A 24,953-nucleotide genomic window follows, 5' to 3' on the forward strand; every position below is an offset into this window, starting at 1 on the left:
TGTGTTTTGACTGCACTCTGGCGCCACTCTGTTGGTTGCACACAGGCAGTGCAGTGCACACATACTGCACACAGACAGAGACACAATGAGAGCAGAGTTTCATAGTATGCTCCACTTGGGCGGAGGCGCGGCGAGCGTGTTTATAGATGTGTGCACATTTGTGTATTTACTTGAATGTGTTTACATACAGTACGTGTGCAAATAGGCATGCATACTGTATGTGTGTGCCGCACTGTGACATGCTGTATGTGTTTGCTCATGTTGTTCCTCTGTCACCCCCCTCTTTTCTACCTTTCCTCTTCCCTACCTCATCTGTCCTCATTTCTTCCCCCTCCTCTCTCTCTCTCTCTCCTTCCACCTCCTTCCCCAGGATCAATCATAATGAGCGTTTGGAGTTTCTCGGTGATGCCGTGGTGGAGTTCCTCACCAGGTGAGAGGCCATGAATCACTTCTAATGGACAGATGTCATCTGCGTTTCCCCTTTGAAATACGTCTAGCAGGCAGGGATGTCCTTTGTCTCCAGGGCTCTTTGTCTTAGCCTTTTGGCATTTAGCAGATGCTCTTCACAGAGCTCTTTATCAAGTGCAGGATTTGATTAAATGGCATGAACCCTAGTCACTTGCAGGTGTTTTTTCCGTCAGTTCATAAAATTAATATCTTAGAATTCGATGTGATTTTGTTCCTAACGGACACACCTGGTTTCCTTTTCTAAATTACTAAACCTTTTACACACTTATAATTATGTACATTTTGATAAAAACAAAATACAGACTATGAAAAAAGTAAGAAAACAAGCTCCTTCAAATGGTTCAGTAGATACAGTAACAAATAAAATGATGGATGGATTGATGGATAGATGCATAGATAGAGATATACATTGATAGCCTACATGTTGTTAATTGTAATTAACTAGAACGCTGCACTTACGGCACGCAAGTCGGAAACAGTGTAAATCGGGAACGATGCAAGTTGATGCCTCATCAAGTTATGCAATAACCCTTGTACCTGTTGTCAGAGTACCTACAGGCTCAGAAATGTTTTGGGAACTGAAATGACTTTACCTGTGTTCAGTAGTGTAGAGGATCTGTTCAATGGTAGTCCATGTTAATACTTATTCATTTCTAAAATGTACTCTTTATTAATGGAACAGACCCAAGACCCATATTTGCACAAACCTCGAGAGAGGTGGGAGTCAGACTTGAATACCACAATTGATGAGGAGCTTTGGTCAGATCTGTGTCGAGATGGTCTCTCTGGTACTATTAATGCAGGCAAAATATAGATTCATTCATTACAACTTTCTCCCCGTCTCTTATCTCACACCTCAAAAGTTACACACATAATAACCTGCTTTGACGAGTGTGAACAATTATGTGAACCATAATCATAGACCTTCACAGTTAGCAGATGTCAACCTAATTGAGCACCTTTTCGGACCGACATGTTCAGAGAGCACTCTCCACCTCGATCATCAGAACACCAAATGAGGAAACTCTTTTGTTACAGTGGTGTTCCATCTTTATTAGAGTTCCATAGACTTTTACCATCTATGTCAAGGCGCATGGAAGCTATTCTGCAGGTTCTCTTGCAGAATACACTTTAATGTGTCACCCGTCTGCATATCTATATCTAAAACCATCACCATCTTCTTCTGCTTCTGCGTCTCCTCCTCCTCCTCCTCGTAGTGGTTTACTCGTAATTGGCATTTCTTTTTTTCAGGATATATAGCCTACTACACCCTTTTTTTAACACCCCTCCATAGTTCTCCATGACAACTCTCAATTAGCCGCCTGGAACATAGCTTCTCTGCCTCACTCACCAGATTGACTCCACAGGTGAGAGCAGACCAGCAGTAATTATACCGAGCTATTATTAACCCACACAGTGGTACCTGCAGTATTTTAGTTAGCTGCCCAGTTAGCTAGCTGACTGCCTGCCTTTGTTACCGCCGACATTTCCAAAAGGGTGGGCTCATTACTGTGTGTGTGTGTGTGTGTGTGTGTGTGTGTGTGTGTGTGTGTGTGTGTGTGTGTGTGTGTGTGTGTGTGTGTGTGTGTGTGTGTGTGTGTGTGTGTGTGTGTGTGTGTGTGCGTGCGTGCGTGCGTGCGTGCGTGCGTGCGTGCGTGCGTGCTTGCTTGCTTGCGCACACAAACACTTATTTACTTGACTGCAAAGGCGAAAGGGAGGTAGGGGAGCCGGAGCATCCGCTTTATTTGCTGCGGCTTTTCAGTGCGTCCAATGTACAGACTGATGGGCAGAAATGTGTGAGCCAACCCCCTAAAGTTTATATCCGTGTTTGGAATTACCAGTCTAATACATTTGTCTACGACCAGACGCTAGAGTTGAGATGATTCAAGAGGTTGTAAGCCAGTCACCAAAAGCAGCACAACAGTTAACCTACAGTTACAGGGCCAGTCAAAGTACTATAGATACAGCAGGGTAAAAGTAAAGACATCACACACAAAAGAAATACCATCAGTAATGAGCAAAAGAATATACAGCATTATACACCCTCAGCAGTGATCTTCCCTTCAATCAGCAATATACCATTAAATCACTAGTCGAAACAACCCTAACGTGTGCGTGTGCGCGCACACACACACACACACACACACACACACACACACACACACACACACACGAGTGTGGCATTTGCAGCAATTAAATATTTTGAGGAATATACTACTGTAAGTGTAAGTTCCAAGTGTTTGGTTTTCCCGTGTTAACATCACAATGCAAACAGAGTGCCCCCAGAGTGAATATGGAAAAAAAGCTGAGAGCCAGCCTGTGTGTTTATGTTGAATTGATTAGAAATGACGGCGTTACACAGACATTTTTAAATTCATATGGAATCTAATGACACGGTGGGGTGTGTGAGGCACCAGAACCTAATTAAAATGGAGATTGCTTGCCTGGAACCCCAGCTGTGTGGCCAACTCAAGCTTCCACAGCCACCTCGATGTTTCCCACTATCACATTTGTGAGAAGAAGAAAAAATTGGGGAAACACACAAAACATGGGAAATTAATAACGGCTTGAGAATTGCACTAACGGTATATTCATAAGTATGGGGAAAGCTGTTAACAAATTAGATTTCTGCTTATTCTTTTCTGTCCACAGTGTCCACCTCTATTACCTGTTCCCCTGCCTGGAGGAGGGTGGTCTGGCCACCTACAGAACAGCCATAGTACAGAACCAGCACCTAGCTATGCTGGCCAAGGTACAACACGCATTCACTTATTTCTTTAAAAAAATATATATATTGTCTCCGCCAGGCCCAAGGCGTGGCCAATACTGTGTATTTGCCCCTGTCCGTGTGTGTGTGTGTGTGTGTGTGTGTGTATGTTCGAGAATAGTCATTTTGTCTCATCGCTACTCATCCCTCACTCCCCTCTCTGTTTTATTTCATTAACAACATGCAACCCCCTCAGATATTAGTAAAATAGTTGTTGTTGAGGTCCAGACTGGTGTGTCGGGCAACCCCTGGATAATGGGGACCCTCACATTATATTCCCTAAAACATTCCACTCCAGCCCTTGATTGCTCGACACTACTGACTGGTGATGTGAGAGCATGCATGCACGCCCTCTGAAATGACAGACTTGCTTGAGAGAGAGAACATGGCATTACTTGTCCCATGATCTGGAGAAGGCAATAGGCTCTATGCACAGCAGCCATATTATCACTTCCCCCACAGGTGTTACCAATGATACTAATGAAGGCTCTGTTCCATTTAGTGTAGCACTGTGGTTCTCGGACGTTTTAATTTCCACGACCACCATAACTCTGAGAGTGTACAAATGGAACCAAATGGACCCTTATGGGTCCATTTGGTTCCATTTGTACACACTCAGAGTTACACACCCGTAAGAGGCCATTTGGAACCCCCCTAAGGAACCACGAGGGTCCCTGAACCCCAATATCAGCACCCTGACTCTGTTTGACCAGAATGGAACAGAGCCTTCATTAGTATCATTGATAACACCTGTGAATATCCTCACAATATGGCTGCTGTGCATAGAGCCTATTACAAGACTACATCTTTCGTGTCGCTCCCCTCATAATACATTGCTGCTTCCCGAATATACTGTACTGTACACTAGCAGTGCAGTTTAACTTGTTTCAATATGTCTGTGTGTGGTAATAGAGAAGAGGGAGGTGTTTGGGTGCTTGTGAAGGGGGTGTGTAATACTGTGTGCTCACCGTCACCAAGCTGTTTACCAGGCCCTCCAAAAGCCTTTCTACCTAGAGAACACTCGCAATTATCTAAAAAAAAATATCGCTGCATGTATCGCCTCAAAGGCATAAAAGCCAAAATCAAAAACAATAAGAACAACTAAGAGTTTAGTTTTTGATTTAATTCTGCGTTGAGTGAGCGTGAGGCGTAGGATACCACCCACTGATGGATTGAGGTGTCAATTAAGCAATATTACACGAGAGGGTGTGCTTTACCGTCATTATTGGCACGCCAGTGATGCGGTCAGGAACGAGGCGAAGCCGAGTTCCGCCAGCATCACTGAAGTGCCAATAATGTAAGGTAAAGCACACCCTCGAGTGTAATATTGCGATTATACAACAGTTACCAACAAAACACATCCAAATGTATTCATATTGTGGGGCAATTAATAATAAAAATGTTTCGCTATTGTCCGTTTCCCTGTAAAGAGAAGAGTTTTTGACTGAGAGACATTAAATAGTCCCTGTAGCAGTGCTTTGAGTTTGAGGCACCGTCTCATCAACACAGCTGAGCTATCAATGCTTGCGCAGTGGAATGAATTCCAGTAGGCTATATGCTCCGTCGTACGACCGTGTCACGCGGCCAAAATAGCCGATCTACAAGTTCACAACGCGTCGCCATCGCGACGCGTTGTCAGCTTGTAGATCAGTTATTAGAGCATATAGCCTACTGGACTGTTAACGAAATGGGAGTCATTTTACTTTACACAGGAGGATATTTATAACCTTCTAACCATTGATCAACCGTAAATCCACCAAATTAACAACATAGTCCATTTTGCATAGCTGTTTGTTCTCCGGTGGCGGCGGTGGGTCAGGCTACTGTCTGTTTGTTTTCCTACCGTGGGACAGAGTGACTTCACAGCACAGCTGTGCCATATAATGGTCTAATCAGGTGCGGACTGGACTGCACTGCGGAGTGATTTATTAATGTGATTAGGCCCGTGCTATGATGCTGGTTTGAAGCACGGCTAGAAAGCTATTTCAACCAATCAGATTGCTTGGTCGGAACTACCTGTTGTATAATTAAGTATCACCCTGACTGTTTGGCGTCCGCGGAGGCAAGCTTGGCTGCTTTCAGTATAACAAAAAACAATGGGGAGCAAGTTGAACTGAGCCTCATCACGCCGCTAATTTGCATGAAATTGCAACAACGACTAACTAGAACTAAAAGAGAACATACTTCAGCACTTCATACTGCAGTACACATAATCTTTCACGGACGGACATGCGCAACAGTTTTGGGGAAGCAGAGGTGGGAGAGAGGGGGGTAAAGCACCCTGATTGGCTGTTTAGCTTGTTTGGTCAGACAAATCAAAGCACGAGTAGAGAATTGGTTGTTGCCCCTTCCCTAGCCCCTGTATTCAGTGTTGCCATGTCGGCTTAATTTAAGCGACTTTGGGCTTCTTTTTCTGTAAAGTTGCTTGTAAAAATTGGTGGTTTCGTTTTTTTTTTTGGCTTGTTTCTAAAGTGTAGTTGCTTATTTAGGCTTGTTTCCAAAAACATTTATTATTATTTAAACCAGTGGTTTTCAAATATTTTCATGAAAATGTTTTGTGCATTTGTGTTGTTAGAATGTTTCAACGATATTCCAAAATATATTTTCAAAGAGCCGATGCATATATGTTTAACGTGCTCATGTGGCCTAAGATGCTTCTTTTGGGCTTGTTTTTCCTAGACCTGTTTGCTTATTTCTCTCACAAAATATGGCAACACACTGCCTGTAATAATGAGTCCTCATTAACGTCGGCCATCATTAAACGCCTCATTAAACGAAATGCCAACTTTTGCCACAGACTGTCAGTCTGTTGTAGTCTGAAGTAGTCTGAACTAATCTGTTTGGTGGAGAGTCACCTTAACAGTATGTTCTGTGCTCACTGTTGTAAAGAAGGGCTTTGAACATGAAGCCCATTTTCTTTTTGTTCAGCCAACCAACCATACAACTCGGAGGCAGGTTCTCAAGATAGTAATAATAGACCCATCACTGTACTGTAACAGTATGTGCTGTGCTCACTGTTGTAAAGAAGGTCTTTGAACATGAAGCCCATTGGTTTTCTTTTCAGATACAATGAAGTTTGTATATTTCACATACTGTAGGCCTATTCCATGGGATTAGAGTGTGTGTGTGTGTGTGTGTGTGTGTGTGTGTGTGTGTGTGTGTGTGTGTGTGTGTGTGTGTGTGTGTGTGTGTGTGTGTGTGTGTGTGTGTGTGTGTGTGTGTGTGTGTGTGTGTGTGCCTGTTAGCAAGCGTGAGAGAGAGTCTCCATCTGCGCATGCATGCTAGTGTGCACCAGTCAATGTGTTTGAGTGTAAGACTTTTTTTCTCAATCTTGTGGTGGCTTCATACCACAGCTGGAGTGCACATGGGCACATCTGTCAGTTCCACAAGAGTGGAACCCTGTTTCCAATGAGGGCACAGGCAATCTTTTTCATTTCCCTCGTGTTTTAGAGCCTTTTCTTTCCCTTTTTTTATATATATATCCTTTCCTCAGTGGAGTCGGAGTGTCCATAAAAATACGCCATAGCAAAGATGCCATCACTCCTGCAGAAGCTATTAAAACTGTGCCAGTGAACAGGATTGCATAGTGTAACACAAATATATTGAAATCGCATTATTGATCACTACAAGTACCCGCATCACAAGGCCGGCAAATATTCTTATATGGCTTTTTTTATAGCTTCCCTCAAAGAAAGTAGTTTGGTGTTGTACAGCATGTCAAATTGTGTGTCATAGTGATGATTTCGTCGACTAAAACAATGACGAAAAATCTTCGTCGACTACCTTTTTTCACTGACGAAAACTAAACAAAGACTAAATAAAAACTAAGACTAAATTGATTTAAATTTCATCAACAATTAAAGACTAAAATGTTAGTGAGGGACGAATGGAGAAGAGATCCAGTAGAACTAAAAGACAAGTCATTTTTTGTTTGGTTGCGCTCGGGTGTTGCTCTCTGAAAATAACCGATCTACAAGCTCACAACGCGTGTGAGCTTGTAGATCTGCTATTTTCAGCATGCAACCAAGTGTAAAATCTGTCATCACGACGCCATCAAGACACCGCCAAAATACATTTTAGTCGACTAAATCAACTGTAGATTTAGTCGACTATAATCTTTGAGATTTAGTCGACTAAAACTAGACAAAAACTAAAACATTTCAAATTACTAAAATATGACAAAAACTAAATCAAAATTTGCTGTCAAAATCAACACTGGTGTGTCATTTTGTCAAATACAGTGAGCTGAAGTATCGACCAGTGATCGTGTCTGTTCATATCTCTCAGCCCGGGCTGGTGAGGGTACAACTCTGATGTGAATATGTGTTGTGCTTTTTGTCTTCCGCAGAAATTGGAACTCGATCGCTTCATGCTCTACGCCCATGGGCCCGACCTGTGCCGGGAATCGGACCTGCGTCACGCCATGGCCAACTGCTTTGAGGCGCTCATTGGTGAGGTGTTAATGATGACGTTGATGGAAACAATGAATCGAGAGAATACATAATAATTCAGTAATAAAGTACTGTACATTGCACATTTTGTGCATAGACTGTGTTTTGAGCGGTATCGTAATTCGCACAGTAAGTATTTATAACCTTTGATTTAGGTTGGCAAGTTAACAATTGGAATAAGGCCTTTTGGAGTCCTAATTTGCTCCCTTGCATAAACACAGATAACACATAGGGAATAGGTGAAAATGTCCACTACCTAGTGCAGTGCTACTTTACTGGTTCCTAAAAAACACACTTGTGTGTATTGCTCACATGTGCTGTTCCTGTTGTTCTAATTTAAGTATTTGGTAGACATTTACTTAGGTGTGTGCATGCGTGCACATCCAATTCAGATTTGTGTGTGTGTGTGTGTGTGTGTGTGTGTGTGTGTGTGTGTGTGTGTGTGTGTGTGTGTGTGTGTGTGTGTGTGTGTGTGTGTGTGTGTGTGTGTGTGTGTGTGTGTGTGTGTGTGTGTGTGTGTGTGTGTGTGTGTGTGTGTGTGTGTGTGCGTGCGTGCGTGCACTTAAAGCTGTGTGAATAGCTGAAGTAGATCTCCCATTAGGCACTGGATACTTTAAGCTATTTATTGATCTTAGTAAATATGGTTTGACCTGGCAGTCCATAGGGCCCCCACACACACACACACACACACACACACACACACACACACACACACACACACACACACACACACACGCTATTAATGCCAGCTATTCCTCTCAATACCAGCGGTTCAGAGTAGGTCAGATAATGTGCAGTGATTAAGACCCCCCACCATGCTTTATGCATTATGAATGCATCTCTGTTATGGGTGAATGGGCTTTCTTTTTTTTCTTTTCATCCTGTTTCCGGCTATTCGATTACGGATTATCGGATCACCTGGGCGAATATATTGGCATTCGGCGATTGTCCAATCTAGCCTCGTAAACCCCCCCCTTGTAAAGGACATTTCCGGAGGGAATCCAATTATCCCATATTACGCACTTTCTTGTTGCAATGATTTCAGATGAGTCTTTCAAAAACAGCATGTCATCATAAGACTTTTAATGTTTTTTTTTTTTTCTCCCTGCTATCCCTTTTTCTTCTTCTCCCATTCTGGTAGTAATTATTATAATAATAATAATTTCATCCACGTCTTTACAGTGATGTGACAATAAAGTTGATTCTTGACCAGTCCATGAAAGGGTAGGATTGCAAATGTAATGTTGGGTCTTTGATTGATTGATTGATTGAATATTTTATTAGGCAAAAGAATGTAAAACAACACATTTACATTTAAAATACTTTGTCTAACAGGTCCGTTCATAAAAGTCCTTGCGGACTTGTTTCCAATGAGGGCCTTGGTATTCAATTCATAGACATATATAGTGGCACCACAGTTCGAATATCATTACACAAAGAAATAAAAAATAAAACAGCAAAAAAATTATTATATATACATACATCCTATATATATATATATATATATATATATATATATATATATATATATATATATATATGTATGTATGTATGTATGTATGTATGTATGTATGTATGTATGTATGTATGTATGTATGTATGTATGTATGTATGTATGTATGTATGTATGTATGTATGTATGTATGTATGTATGTATGTATGTATGTATGTATGTATGTATGTATGTATGTATGTATGTATGTATGTATGTATGTATGTATGTATGTATGTATGTATGTATATATGTATATATAACACTATGTACAGCCAATGGAATAAAAAAGGGGGGAAAGATATGTACAAGAACAGGGGGGGGGGGGGGGTCGGCTGTCTAACGGGAAAATGGTACTACCTCCTCTTTTGGCCTCCTGAAAAGTGATTTTTTAAGGCTCTTTTAAAAAGGTCCAGGTAAATGTGAATCAATTTGGGCCATATTACGCACGTTCTTTTTGAACGTGCGTCATGATTTCAGATGAGTCTTTCAAAAACAGCATGTCATCATAACCTTTAATGTTTTTTTTTCCTACCTGCTTTTTTCTTCTCCCATTCTGGTATTAATAATAATTAGAGATAGAGAGGCATACATACATACATAGATACATACATACCTACATACCTACATAGAGAGAGACAGAAAGAAACGAGAGGACCGGTTGATTAGCCAACAGAATTCATTCTTGTCTGTCTTATTAAAAAGACAATGCCTACGTAAAAAGGAAACTTGAATGCTGAGTGTTTTGCCACATCGTTTCTGTCAATAGTGCAAATTGCACCCATATAAAGGGTTCATAGTGGTACTCTAGGATCTAGTCTCTACACTGCTTGAACTTCGCTTCAACACACTATTAATTAAACATTCACATCAAGTCCCATTCGTCGTTTCTCATCTCTGTTCCTCATATTGACAGTGTGCTGCTGTGTTAGTTAGTAACCCGACACTGGCACTGCACGTGTGGGCTGTCGGGGAGTGAATGTCTCTTCTTGAGCAAATGTATTGGCAATCGCCGATATTTGGGCTTATACTGGCCAGTGGCCAGTAGGAATATTTTGACATGATTGCCCAACCCACGATGCATGTTAATGTTGTTGGGGCCTAGAACACACAAAATAAATATGGTGGGTCTGGGATGTTGCCCCTGCACCTTGAGTTCCACTTTGTGATTCATCATTGATTTATATCATGATTTAACAGGTTACGTTATGCAAGTACACTCAAATGGCTCTTGGAGGCACCTTTTACCAACTGCCTACCATGCAGGCAGTTTTTGGTTATCGAGAAGTAAGCGACTTTCTCTTCTAATTTCACTCCTTTCTATTCCTCCTTTTCTTTTCTTTTACCACCCACCACCACCCCATCTCTTCCAATTTCACTCCTTTCCATTCCTTCTTTTCTTTTACCACCCACCCACCTCCCCATTGAGGAGAGGAAGCCAAATAGTGCTGACTGGCACCTCCGTTTTCTATTGTTGATCTCTCTCTCTCTCTCTCTCTCTCTCTCTCTCTCTCTCTCTCTCTCTCTCTCTGTCTCTGTCGGGGGTCCCGCCGGGATCCCATGCTTGTTACCACTTCATTATCGGCATCCCACCTGTGGTGTTGTAAGCTATCCACTGTGGCTGTGGCAGCCAATCACCTCATCGCCATGCACAGCCGTGCTTAACCTGCCATGTCAAGGCACCCTGTCTCTAGGGTTTAGGGTTAGTCTCTCACCCACCGCATCCGCCCTTCCTTCTGCCCTCCCTCAGCCTTCCTCCTGTGTCCATCCACTCTCTCATCCACTCTCTCTCTCTCTCTCTCTCTCTCTCTCTCTCTCCCCCCACCCCTCCCTCCCTCTCTCCCTCTCTGTACTGATGCATGTGAGACACCAGCAGAAAGTGTTGGATAAACAGGGAGTGTGAGATGAGTTCCACCATCAGAAAGGGGGCCTGCAGTGATGGGTACTGTATAATGCTTTTTTGCATATTACTAGTGGTTTTAGAATACTTACCCCATAGTACACACCTCCTCAATGCGCAATTATGACACGTGCACGTTAAGCGTCCTGCCTGAGACATGCAGAACTCCTCGCTTTGAAATGAATGAGGTTCACTTCTTTCTTTCTTTTCTCTGTCATTTTAGATTTTAGCTATATATATATAGCACTTTGTTTGGCTATTCAAAAATATCAGATATACGTGTCACTTTGTGCCGTGCTATGAGTTTGTAGATCTGCTATTTTTTTATATTTATATATGTTTTAAAAGCGAACATTTTCAACTAAAATCATTGCTTCTGGGGGTTCCTGGAACAAAACATTTTGAGATGGGGGGTCCGCGGCCAACTAAATATCATTTTGGGGGTCCTTGACATGAAAAAGTTTTCAGCTCTTTCTTGCTTTGTCTCACTCTCAAGCCTAAAAAAAAAGTATATAGTTTCTGTGTAGGATGGAGGCTCTACGTCCTCCCAGTAGGGGCTGCTCACTGGCAGGTGAGCCAGTAGGGTGCATTAGCAGTTGCAAATCACAGAAATGTGTGGGGAAGGTTAACTAGCATAACAATTAAATTAAAAAGGCGTACAAAATAATTGGCTACTCTAAATTTAGAAAATTATAATTACTAGACCATACCCGTGGGGGGGATATGCGCACATTTTTTGGCAACCCGGGAGCCAGCGAACACAAAAACGCTAATAAACAGCTGACATTTGGGGAAAGCTGTTCCGTGCACATGGTAATGGTCAATGGCTGTGTGCAAATTCAGGTCCTGTTTGTCACTGAGGACGAAATGGTCACTCATTTGAGGGCCATCTAGTGGAAAAACTAAAAAGAAACGTCAAACGACATCTTTGGCGGTCTGGGCTTATGATTAACAAACGTCAAAGACGTTGCTGGCAGGGAATGAGTTAACACTCATCAGTAAATCAGTAAATCAGTAAACTCAGTAAATACACATGCATACACATATTAACACTCTTAACACTACCAACACGATTATCATTCTTCACTACACTACCACCTCGGAACCGTCTACCAACACAGCGAGCCCCTTGTCTTTGAACTCGGAGCACAAACTCTCTGCAATTCAGAATTGTGTCTTATCTATTTATTTTCCTTTCTCTTCGTCTCCTTTTTTCCTGTCTTGGAAAAGGTGCGGAGATAAGAGTATGACATGCACATAATATCTCCGAGGCCCCCTGAGCAGATAGCTTAAGAGCTTACTGTGCATGTTTGCTAACCCCCGTTTTATTTGTTTGCGTGCCACAGTAACCCCCAGCGAACTCCAATGCCATGTTGAAAATGGCAGATGATCTCCTGCTTTGCAATGAGCCTGGAAGAGGAGGTGAGAGTGAGCAAAAATGAAGGCATGAAAGGCAACGGAGGAATGGAAAGCAAAAGTAACTGCAATGCAAATGGTTACCCGTCAAAAGAGGGAGGTGTGGGGGGGGGGGGGGGGGGGGGGGAAATCTGAATAATTCAAAGTGTTGAATGGAAATCTAGCTTTTCTGATCCCTTTCCTTCATTAACTTCTGCCAGCATGGGTCTTTCTCATTTGGGCTCTTTTGGCCTGGTTGCCTCACATTCTCTCTATGGCGCTCTTGCTCTTGCTCTCGCTCTCTCTCGCTCTCTCTCATACACACACATCTCACAATCTCTCTCTACGCCCTTCTAACTCGCTGTACTTTTGGCTGGCTCTGTCTTTCAGAAAGCGCTTTGTCCCTCTCAGCTCTATATAGTCAAAAGAGAGGACCAGTGACGCTTTCCTGCCTGCTCATCACTGCACCACCCACCCCCCACCCACCACCCCCTGGTCTTTCTCAACAATAAGCTAACCTGGCATCCGTCCTGTCTAAAAGTACTTGAGAAAGAACAAGAGGAACTGTGGGAGTGAGAATAGAGGCGATGGCATCCGTCCTGTCTGAAAGTACTTGAGAAAGAACAGAGGAACAGTGGGAAAGAGAATAGAGGAGGGATGGCAAAAGGATAGAGGGGGAACTCTTTTCTTTTCTTTTTTTTCTCCTTCTCTTTTAAGGCCATCATTTTCCTCATGCAGTGGATGTGTGTTATTCAGTGCCAGCAGGGAAGTGGGATACAGATGGTTGATCACTGTGTGTGTGTTGGGGGGTGTCTTCAGCTCTTCCTATTAAAATAATAGTGATTGTTTCTCTCACTATATGAATATCAGCAGCTATGTGCACAGTACAACCAATGCATTACCCTACATGTGACAAGAACCCTGTCCACCCCTCACCCTTAATTGCCACATCGATAGCAAATGGATTCAGTCCCTTGTCCCTGGTCTTCCTGTAATTGACACAGGAAAACAATTAACAGTCTCACACATTATCATCCTCATGATCATCATCTGTCACAGCCAGCCTCTTATTTTTTATTTTTGTAATTGTTTTAAGTAAGTGGTCAGATGCTAGAATTGTCAGCCATGCCTTTGTGCCTTGTCTCATTGCTGTGGCTGCTTTGGAAAACCTTTTATTAAATCTTACCGTGTTTGCAAGAATGAAACAAAAGACTGGCTTGCAAAGCTAGGTTTATGTTGCCGCTAATGTGGCTACTGCTGTTGCTCCAGCCCCTATCAACCCCAGGGAGAGAGTGCGAGAGAGAGAGATCAGCTTAATATATGATTTGATGGATTAAAGCCTGAGCATTTTTGAATAATTCATTTCTGGGTTATTAATGCGACTGTCAGCCGCTGTTATTTCATATGACCATGGACCCCCATTTTTGTTTTTTTTCGTTGGTCATTGAAATGCCTTCACAGACAGCAGGGAAATCTATTCCTAAAAATAACACCTCAGAGTCGAGCACACAGCGCTCACTCTGAACCTGAAACCCGACCAATGCTTGAGGTTCATTAACAAGCTTTTCTATGTTTTGCATCTCCACGAAGGCTTGACCCTGCTTTGCAGGTCTGCACTTGTTTTTGCCAGTTAGCAGGGCATCCATTAGATGGGGCCAGTGGTGGAAAAAGTACTCAAATTCTTAAGTAAAAGTACCAACACTGCAATATGAAAATACTCTGTTACAAGTAAAAGTCCAGAATTCAAAATGTACTCGAGTAAAAGTACAAAATTGCTTGTCGCGTTGTGAGCTTGTAGATCGGCTATTTTCAAATAGCCTATGTATAAAATAAGGTTAAAGTGGTTAATGTATGTTTCATTATATCATAATTTATATCTGAAAAGTAACTAGCAACTAAAGTTTTCAAATAAATGTAGGGGAGTAAAAGTACAATATTTGCCTCTGAAATGTAGTGGAGTAGAAGTAAAAATATTGGAAATTGGAAATACTCAAGTAAAGTACAAATACCACAAAATTGTACTGAAGTACAGTACTTAAGTAAATGTACTTATTTACTTTCCACCTGAAATCCAAACACGAGCTCAACTCCGCAACTCCAGAACCAGAGTGCAGTGTCAGTCATACACGTATGCATGCATCCCAGATCTGCTCCTTTTTTTGGCATCGCTATCTCCGGACCTCTTGAGTGGGTTTAAACAGTTGCCGGGCCTGGGGACTGCTGGGATATACAACGAGTGAGGAAGAGAGAGACAGAGGGAAAGGTGGTACTTAAATTTTAACCAGGGCATGACACCCGTGAGATGAGGTGTGTGTGTGTGGCCACCATATACTCCGTTTTAATGATCACAGTCCATTCTGTCATTCATCGGGCTGCTGGGAGGCCCTTTTTCTTTTCTCTCATTATACCTTCTTGTCAGAGGAGAGTTTCTCTTCTAGAATTAACTGGCACATTGAGCTTCTCTTCATCCACCAGCCTCTTTGATTGACACCAAAGGTGTTGCTTTTTTCCTTTCACTGTACCCTGCATACCCCAACACACACACACACACACACACACACACACACACACACACACACACACACACACACCCACCGTCCACGTGTCCTCCCTGAAAAAGAAAAAAAGCAAACACAGAGGGGGGACAGCCCCACCCTCTCTTCGGTTCCACTTCCAATGACTTTGACGCCTACACTTTGGAGAACTTTCCTCAATATGATGTGTCATCAGAACACAAAGAAATTCCCCACCTGCAGGCAGCCTTCCACTCACCACCCGCCCCACCCTCTCCCTAGAGCCAAACGTAAGCATCTGTGTTTTCTCAGCATGGCCAGTCTCCAGAGGTAATGTGTTTCTGAGTGGGACGAAAGGGCTCCAAACTTACTTATGTCTATGTTTGAAACTTTGGGGAAATGACTCCTCTCCTCCTCCTCCTCCTCTTGTGGTGACCCTCAGAGTTACTCACATAGCCGTCCATCCCACAGACACATCTGTAAGGAGTTTAGTGGTTCAGGGAGATGGTGTGTGTGTGTATACAGCAATGTGCTGGGTTTTTTATATTTGTATTACTTTATGACTGTTTATTTAGGCTTTGAGTATTCCCGTGTGTGCGTACGTGCGTGTGTGCGTGCGAGCCCCACACACACAGTTTTTTCCCCCCCTTTTCCTCGTGGTTTAGTTTATGTAGGTCTCATGCACTCACTAGGCACTACGTGTTTGTGTGTGTGCAGGATGTGTCCTGGAAAACCTCGGATGTTTTATGTCATGGGAAATGAATAATTCTAATGTCTTTGAAAATATTGTATTTGTAATACAAGGAATTGGTACGTGAGGGGCGTGTTCAGATGCTAATTCAATGCAACTAACTGCACTACTCCTTAGGGCTGGTGAATTCATATTCGAATATCGAATATTCCTCTAATATGGGGAAATATGTATATTTGAATATGAAAATTAATATTCGAATATTAGAAAAATAAAAAAAATAAAAACGTTTTATGTTTGACAGGGACAATTCAAAAAACAATGTATCAAGTTATAAAAACAAACAAAAGATATGTTTTATTGTATCTTAGCACTCGATACATTGTTTTTTGTATTGTTTCTGTCAAAAAAAAATGTTTTTGAAAATAAATATATCTTTTTTTCTTTATAATAATAATAATATTCAAATATATTCAAATATCTGCCAATTATTAAGACCAATATTCGAATATCATTTCTGAGGAAAGTTGATAGCCCTACTACTCCTACTCGGGGACCATGCAAGTCGGGAACAATGTAAATCGGGAGCGATGCAAGTGGGGGATGCATGCCTCACCTGGTTACGCTATACCCGTTGCACCTGTTGTCAGAGCATTCGCAGTACCCAGTGGGGTACCTGTTGCCACAGTACTAATAACGTTGAATACTACAATCAATGGGTTATTTATAAACGGGTACCGGCCTACTTGGGAACAATGCAAGTCGGGAACGAATCGATGCAAGATGGGAATGCTTGCCCCACCCGTTTATGCAATACCCGTTATACCTGTTACCAGAGTATTGTACCCGTTCTCAGAGTACCTAGTGTGGCACTGACTATGGAGATACGAGGATCTCTGTCATGAAAAATCGAGTTATGCCCAGGATAGGCAGACAGGCACACACAGGTTTGGTGAAGTTATAGATGCTGAAAAATCTTTAGCATTCTGACTATGTGAAATGTTTAGCAAGTAGTGTGTTGTATACCCACACAGATAATAGGGTCTCTTTAATGTACCCGCATCTTGAAACTTGCATGACAACACTGATTTCACAGTCTGATTTGTTTATCAAGGTGACTTAAATGACACTTACAATCAGTTCAGCCGCTAAATGGTCTTTCTTATTAATGGTCAGCATTGTAGGGGGCGTGCAACTAAAGATTATCCTAATCTATCAGTATGTCGTTGTTTCTCTTATTTATTTTTTTTTAATCAAAAATGATTTGAACTTTTCATTTCAGAATATGCAACAAAAGAAAAGAGAGCCCACACACTGATGCCATAAATTGCTCAGATACGCACGCGTGTGTGTGTGTGTGTGTGTGTAATTGAGCCTGTTATCCATCTGCGACCGGTTTCCCTCCCCAGACGATGAATCCCTTATATCTGTTTTTGATGTCGCCCATGAAAGCAGCCGGAGCATTTGAACTCAGAAACACTGTTGCGCCTCCCTCTATGATGGCTCATATTATGCTAAACATAAAAAGAACACCACACAATTGTCAAAGCAATTGCCAGGTCGTTATTGCCTTCTAAGTTGACTTGCTCAGAACTCCACGATTTACAGTAAAGGCAGAAGGATATAGTTTGGACGACCGAGAAGCGATGTTGAATTGAATGTGCAGGACCCACACACACACACACACGCACACACACACACACAACTGCGACAAGGGTAGCAGGGAGGTCGATCTTGCGATGCCAGGACCCCTAAGGTCATGTCGCCATCAAAAACCACTAAAAAATGCACTCCTACTTTTTAATAAAGCAATTATAACTCATTGCCAGAGTTCAATTAATTTTAAGTTTTTCCATTAGGAGAGAGGTCTGGAATTGCCTCGAAATTGCTTTAATTTATCTTCTTTTAAGGCCAGCAGTGAATTGGTGGCATGCTTTACAGAATGGTGCCGGGTGGTTGTGTGCCACCTACTTTACTGTGCAGGAAGCATCCTGCACCAGTCTGTTTATTTTTGGCAAAGATTCCATCACTTTTGATTGAACTTTCCTCTCATATCGATTTGTCATTCTAACTTCTGGTTTCTTTTTCCTTTCTATCTCTGTCTGTTCCCACAGGGGCTGTGTATCTGGAGGGAGGCTTGGAGGAAGCCAAGCTACTGTTTGGGCGGCTGCTTTTCAATGGCGAGGTAACTCACCAAACTCTGTTCTCTAGTGCTGTGTGTTCTTCTGCCCTGGCCTTTGCTAGCCTTGTTTTGTCTGCATCAGCTAGCGAGAGCGTTTGTACCACTGCCTGAACAGATGCAACGTCCTTGGCTTGGACGTCCTTTTTCTTTTTTATTTTACTCTGTTGTCCTCTGGTGGTGAAAGCACATAAGGGCCCATTGAGTTTGCACTGTAGCGTGGGTCTGTATTTGTATGCCATGATATGTAACCCCCGCCCCCACCCCCACCCTGTGTCAGCACTGCTCACCGTCTCTCTTTCGCTTTGAATGCCATAAGGTAGAACAGAGGCAGAAGAGAGGATAAGTGACTGCAGGCACAGTGTGATGCACTCCCCCTATAAAGATGGAAATACACAAAGAAGTAAATTTGTATGCGATGAATAGAGGATGATTAAAGCATAGCCTGCAGGCAATGTCCTAGACCTCTGCATCTCTTAACAAAAGATTTGTCCTGCAAAGAAAAAACGACAATGAAACAAACATCTGCCAGAGCGCAGCAAGGCGATTGAACATGTACTGTTATTTCGAAATTTGTAGCGTACACTGTACATGCATATGTAATGCACGCATACATATTAATTCGAGGGAAGAAACACACACACACACACACACACACACACACACACACACACACACACACACACACACACACACACACACACAGTCTCCCAACAAAAGAAAACAGCAGTAAGGAGCAGATCTGCATCTCTTGGCTTCTGGAACAAAAGATCGCTTCTGTTCTGCTGTTCTGTTCCCCCTCCTAATCTTCCACTTGACGATGGGACTTCAATCACAGCTGTTTGGTATTTGTTTCTGTTTTTTTTTTTTTTTTTGTATCACTGGAGGGGAGGAGGGATTAGGGACGAGGTAGATGTGCACACATTCACAACAGTTTTCAGATCGAGCGTGGTTGCACGATAATGCATGTCCTCAGAAATTTAACAAAAGGAGGGGTAAATGTTGGGCTTCAAAAGTTAATCAAACTAATCAATTTAACGGATAATACAAAACATAATACATTTTAATGATAAAAAAATGTATATTTTTACCCTTGAGTACATGTGATATATACAGATAATGCTCAATTGAAAATAAATAATAATAATTGGGTGCCCGCTGGCCTAGCGGTCCAGGCGCATACCACATATAGGCTCGAATGCAGCCTGACAGCACGTCGCGGGTTCAAAGACCTTTGATGTGTCATTCCCCAACTGTCTCCCTGTTTCACTGTAATACTATCAATAAAGACAGAAAATCCCCCCAAAAATGTGTATGTGTGTGTGCGTATATATATATATATATATATATATATATATATATATATATACATATATATATATATATATATACGCACGCATGCACGCACGCACGCACGCATGCACGCACAATATACAGACATGAAATACATCCTATGTTTGTATATCCTTCCATAAATAACAATCTCTGTGTGAGTGTAATATTCCTTTGCATCTCGAGAACCGCTCGACTTCAAACCCTGTGCATATTGCACTCCCCAAGGTGTGCAATGAGTGCAATATCGGATGCGGGACAGCGGGATGTCTGGTCAATGCATTTCAATAAGAATGCGTGTGGCCAAAAAAATCTTCACGTGTGCGAGTGGAGTGTGCGGCCAGTGAGAACGGCTGCTTTCACTAACATGGAGCGGAAGAAAATCAGTGTTGATGTACTTTATTTAGTAAGACATGAGAACAACAGTACATGGAAGTACAAATTCACAATACAAGGTCTACTAAACTGGAAAGCTCATAAAGCACTAAGCTTGTTTAAAACGAGATCCCCAATTGTCCCCAAGTGTCCTTATGCTTGCGCGCCTGGTAGATTGCAAGCATTAGAACAAACAATCCAATCCAACTTTATTTATAGAGCACATTTTAAAACAACAGAGTTGACCAAAGTGCTGCACAGTAGGCATAACAACAATAAAAACATAATGCAATACAAAAGAACACGCAGTACAATTAAACATGAATACAAATATCAATCAGGGTTTAAAAGCCAAGGAATAAAAAATAGTTTTAAAATGTTTTTTTTTTTGGGAGCTATAACTGAAAAGGCTCGCCGCCCTCTTTGCTTAAGCCTTGCCTTAGGGATGACGAGCAGCAATTGGTCAGCTCAGCTGACCTCAGTGATCTCGATGGAACATATAACTTAAGAATATCAGAGACATTAACTGGTGCTAATCCATTTAGGGATTTAAAAACAAACAATACAATCTTAAAATGGATCCTAAAACATAATGGGAGCAAGTGGAGGGAGGTCAGAATGGGTGTGATGTGTTCACGTTTTCGAGTCCCTGTTAACTCATTGAGTGCTATTCACGTGTTTTACCGCTATGGTGCAACGTGCCAATCACGTGTTTCACGTTCCACTCTTTGTTTAACTTATAACTGAAAAGGGCTGTATCTCGCTTCCTAAGCACTTTTTTTACTTTGAAAAAATATCTGGCACTGGGACAACATAGCCAGAAATAATTCTGGCACTCAGTGAGTTAAAAGGTGTGCGTTGAACTAGCTGCAGGCGAGAGAGGGAGGCCTGGGCGATGCCGGCATAGAGGGCATTGCAGTAATCGAGGCGAGTCGTAATAAAAGCATTTTATCACCCTTTCAAAGTTACTAAAAGACAAGAAGGACTTAGCCTTGGATAAAAGCCGTAATTGGAAGAAGGAGGATCTTATAACAGCATGTATCTGCTTATCAAATATAAAATCACTGTCCATTATGACACCAAGGTTTTTCGCACTGGGCTTCACATAGGGAGTCAATGAGCCTAAGTCAGGTTGAGGCGACTTGCCAGCAGTACCCGGTGTAAAAATCATGACCTCGGTTTTCCTTTCATTAACATTAAAAAACATTAAGTGTTTAAAAAGCAGATTAGAGAAACGACAGCCTAGAGCAGTGGATTTCAACCTTTTCAGTGTCAAAGACACATATTAGCCCACGGACCCCCATTTGAAAAGATGTGCCAGGGACTCAACCATTTTGATTTCTTGGGGGTCCCAATCTACACTGTATCATCATCATTAGTGTTTATTTAACTCTGAGAGTGTACAAATGGAACCAAATGGACCCGTTAGGGTCCATTGTACACCCTCAGAGTTACAGATACATAAGGGTCAATTTGGTTCCTAACTATTAATTAGGCTGGGGACCCCCTGGAACCCCCTCAAGGACCACTGGTGGTCTCCGGACCACTGGTTGAGAACCACTGGCCTAGAGTGTTCATAATTTAGTGGCTAAAGATACTGTAAAACCAGTAGTACAGTAAATGCCAGTTAGAAAAAAGAGAGGCAGGCAGCTGCTAATTCTCAAAGGTAACATACTGTAGGTAGTTTTACCTGAGCTGAGGTCGCACAGAGCAGCTGTTCAACAATGAGTTAACTTAGCACAGAACACAAAGTTTGCATCAGGGACATACTGTAGAACAGCCGTATGAATTGCTAAAACATAATGTATTGGATTTTTTTGAGTCCGTTTTAATGTGAATCTCAGAGTACAGTTTCCTTTGCTCAGACTGATAGAATGACAGCCAGTGGTTGTCTACAAGCAGTCACTTTGTGATTTAAAATGCTAACAATTTCAAGTGTCCCCCCAGTGGTAATGTGTGCCACTTCATGTCCAGTCCAAAAGGGAAGGGAACATAAATACATGGATGGATGGATGAATGAATGTACCTAAGTGGCAAATGAGGGTCTCACTGCCATGATTCTCTAAGAGAATCGTGTCTTTATTTTTGATCCAATCATCGTGGGACCGGGATGAGGCCCCGGGATCCTCATCCCCAGGGATATACCGTAGTTCAAACAAGGTGATAGAAATTCTCGACTACGCTTGAGTTCCCTTGTATGTTGCTTTTAAGGTCAGTGATGTGCTTCAGAAATAACCAGAAGGCACATTAATTCATTCAATTGATGTGTGGGCGGCACTTTGAGTCACTGTGATACGCTCTCACAAAATATAAGCTAATGCTGTTAGGAGGTGCGAGTAGCAGCATCTAAAGAGGGAGATTCATCTTGAATCGCGTAGAGGTTTGCTGATGCAGCACGGTGCCCGGGAAAACTCTTTTGCAGAGTCTGGCGAAAAATCCTTTCCAACCCCTGGGGGCAACATCACGGGCCCTAACTTATCTCTCTCCAGAGGATTTGTGCGTTTGACACAGAGGAAATGAAATATTCCATTTTGCCTTTTGATATGTAATTTTTAATAACACTTGAGAGGAAATTTACTTTAGAACAACAATAAATTGTCTGCTGTTCTGATGTTACCGTAATATCCTGTAGTGATTCGAGTAACCCTCTAGTAAACCAGCTTGTAGGCAGTGCGAAAAGCTGGCTTACCAGCCAGCAACACTCTGTTCTGCCCTCTACCATTCCTTACAGCAGTAGTTCTCAAACTTTTTCATGTCAAGGACCCCCACATTGACACTTATTAGCCCGGGAACCCCATTTGCAAAGATATGTACAAATGGAACCAAATGGACCCTAACGGGTCCATTTGGTTCCATTTGTACACTCTCAGAGTTATAGACCCATAAGGGTCCATTTGGTTCCTAACTATCCATCATTTAGCTGGGAACCCCCTGGAACTCCCTCAAAGACCCCTGGGGGTCCCCGGACCCCACTTTGAGGACCAATGCCTTACAGTACCTATACTACATTATATCTCTCTTTCTCTTCCCAAAACAACCCAGACCACTGTCAGACTGACTGACACGTGAGCTGATAAAACAAAGAGGAAAACAAAACATACATTTTAACAGAAAACGTGACAGTATAGATTGGGGGACTTAATTACCTGTTGATTGGAAAACACAGTTCAGAACAGCACCCTCAATTTTCTATACCAGCTAATATCTGGGCAATGTCAACAGACTGAATTAGCTTCTTTGAGCGATCAACAATTTTATTTATCAGAATTGATCAATTGTAACAGACAGTGGCTTATATCTTTTAGATATATCTATCTACTGTATGGCAATTGATTGTGTATGGCAGTTGACACACGCACACACACACACACACACACACACACACACACACACACACACACACACACACACACACACACACACACACACACTCACTAGAGCTGAAAAAATGTATATCTCCATAGCGATACGTCATATCATATATATGACTAAAGGTTCACATTTCTTATTTGATAATACGTGTTGCAACAGCAAAGAATTTACAACAAATTCAAATAGATTAAATTAAATTAATTAGTCTGATTAACCACCAGCCCTGTATTATATTGTACTTTGTTGTACAATGGCGGCATGCAAAAATAGCGAGCACATAATATTTACAGTACGGATGTTGTCAGATAACTATGAGGGCAGCGTAATTAATAGAAAATGTATTTATAGCAATGGATTCAAAATATTGAAACAATTGTGATATTGAAGTCATATAGCCCAGCCCTCTGTAGGACCATATCTCTCCTCTCACCTCTCTCCTCTCTCTCTCCTCTCTCTGTGCCTTTCTCTCTTTTCAACAAAAGCTCACAAAACAAAAGCTTCCAAGTCTGACTTCATGACTGGTTCAGGACAAAGCAGCACCATAGTAATCTCTTCCTCAGTATTAGGCCATGCAGACGGCGGGCACCCTGTGAATCTGGCGTGGCGGTCCACACATGGCTGTTCCCATTGTCATGTAGGGTTACTTTTGTCTCCTGGCCCATTAAGTGGTTTTATTTTTACCTTTGTCTGTGATGAGTCGACATTTTCCTGACAGTTCCCGACAGTTCCTTTGGTGCTGGATTAGATATGATCCTTGCTCGTCCTCGAACACTGGGTGTTTCTAATGCTTTCTGCACACCCATTTAGTTAGACAAATGCAGCGCTAAATCGCTACTGCTGATAACGTGAATTTGGCGTTCTTGTAACATGAAACTTGTCATCTCTTGAACGACAGGGCCCGTCGGCGTGGCGGTCCAGGCACCCTAGGCTGCAATGCCAGCCTGATAGCGTGTTGCGCGTTTGAATCCCGATCCCAACAAGCTTTGCTGCGTGTCACTCCCCATCTCTCTCCCCATTTCCTGTCAGTCTATTGTCCCATCAATAAAGGCATAAAAAAATCTCTAGAATGACAGGTTCCAAACCTAAATCTAACAGGTCAAAACAATTAACTAAAACAAATAATCCTTACGCACCCCCCCCACACACACACACACATTTTGTCTTTCACCAATCACTGTAATGATGATCCTCACCTGCTGCCCATGAGTTAATATACTGCCAGTCATTAGCACCCCACCTTACACATGCAGCACCCTCCGCCACCACTCAAAGACACCCCACATCCTAGCAAATGTGACTGAGGTTGCTGTGACAACGGAGGCGGTCGCCATAGCATCCGTGTGCTCGTCACATTTGGTAATTGTGTACGTGCAGTGCACTGTACTGTATGTCTTCATCCTCCTTTTACTAAGCTCCCTTTCTCCCACCTTACTGTACTGTACATCCCAGCCCTTCACTTACTGTGTGGCCTCATATCCCTTTCCTACCTCCCTCTCTTCTAACTACTGTACCTAGAGCCTTTTCCGAACGTCCTTCCTCTTTCCTAATCTGTACCTCCACCCCTTCCTCCCCCAGTAATGGGTAAAGTTTTTTTTTTAAAGTGACGGCCTCGGCTTGCCTCTGGCAACGATAGCCCAAGCAGTGTTGCCAGATTCTGTGAGAGAAACAAGCAACCAGGTCTAGGAAAACCAGCCCAAAAGATTTTTGATTTGATTTGATTTTATTTTGGATCCCCATTAGCTGTTGCACATGGCAACAGCTATTCTTCCTGGGGTCCACACAGAGCAATTAACATACAATTTTCAAAACAATTATTAAAAAAAGAACATGTTTACAAATATCAATATAAAAATACTTGATGGTACAGTGGAATATACACAATTAAAATGACATTACAAGAAAGTGCTTTAGTCTTTTCTTAAAATGCCTTTTATCCTTAATTTCTGTGATGCATACTGGTAGAGAGTTCCAGAAGGTCATTGCCCTGTACATGACTGTATTCTTCATTGCATTCGTTT

The 24,953-nt window shown here is 42.2% G+C and overlaps 1 protein-coding gene across 3 annotated transcripts in view; it reads left to right on the plus strand.

Annotated features, from left to right (window-relative positions):
- The window catches only part of drosha (drosha ribonuclease III), a 137,951-nt gene that overhangs the window by 60,851 nt on the left and 52,147 nt on the right, over positions 1-24,953 (plus strand). For all 3 annotated transcript variants that reach the window (XM_084049033.1, XM_084049034.1, XM_084049035.1), the window contains exons 21-24: positions 371-430; positions 3,121-3,220; positions 7,584-7,686; positions 17,792-17,862. In XM_084049033.1, the coding sequence (XP_083905159.1) occupies positions 371-430; positions 3,121-3,220; positions 7,584-7,686; positions 17,792-17,862 (334 nt within the window). The remainder of the gene's footprint in view (positions 1-370; positions 431-3,120; positions 3,221-7,583; positions 7,687-17,791; positions 17,863-24,953) is intronic.

This window comes from Gymnoscopelus microlampas, assembly GCF_963454915.1.
Source record: "Gymnoscopelus microlampas genome assembly, chromosome: 22".
Classification (NCBI taxonomy): Eukaryota; Metazoa; Chordata; class Actinopteri; order Myctophiformes; family Myctophidae; genus Gymnoscopelus; species Gymnoscopelus microlampas.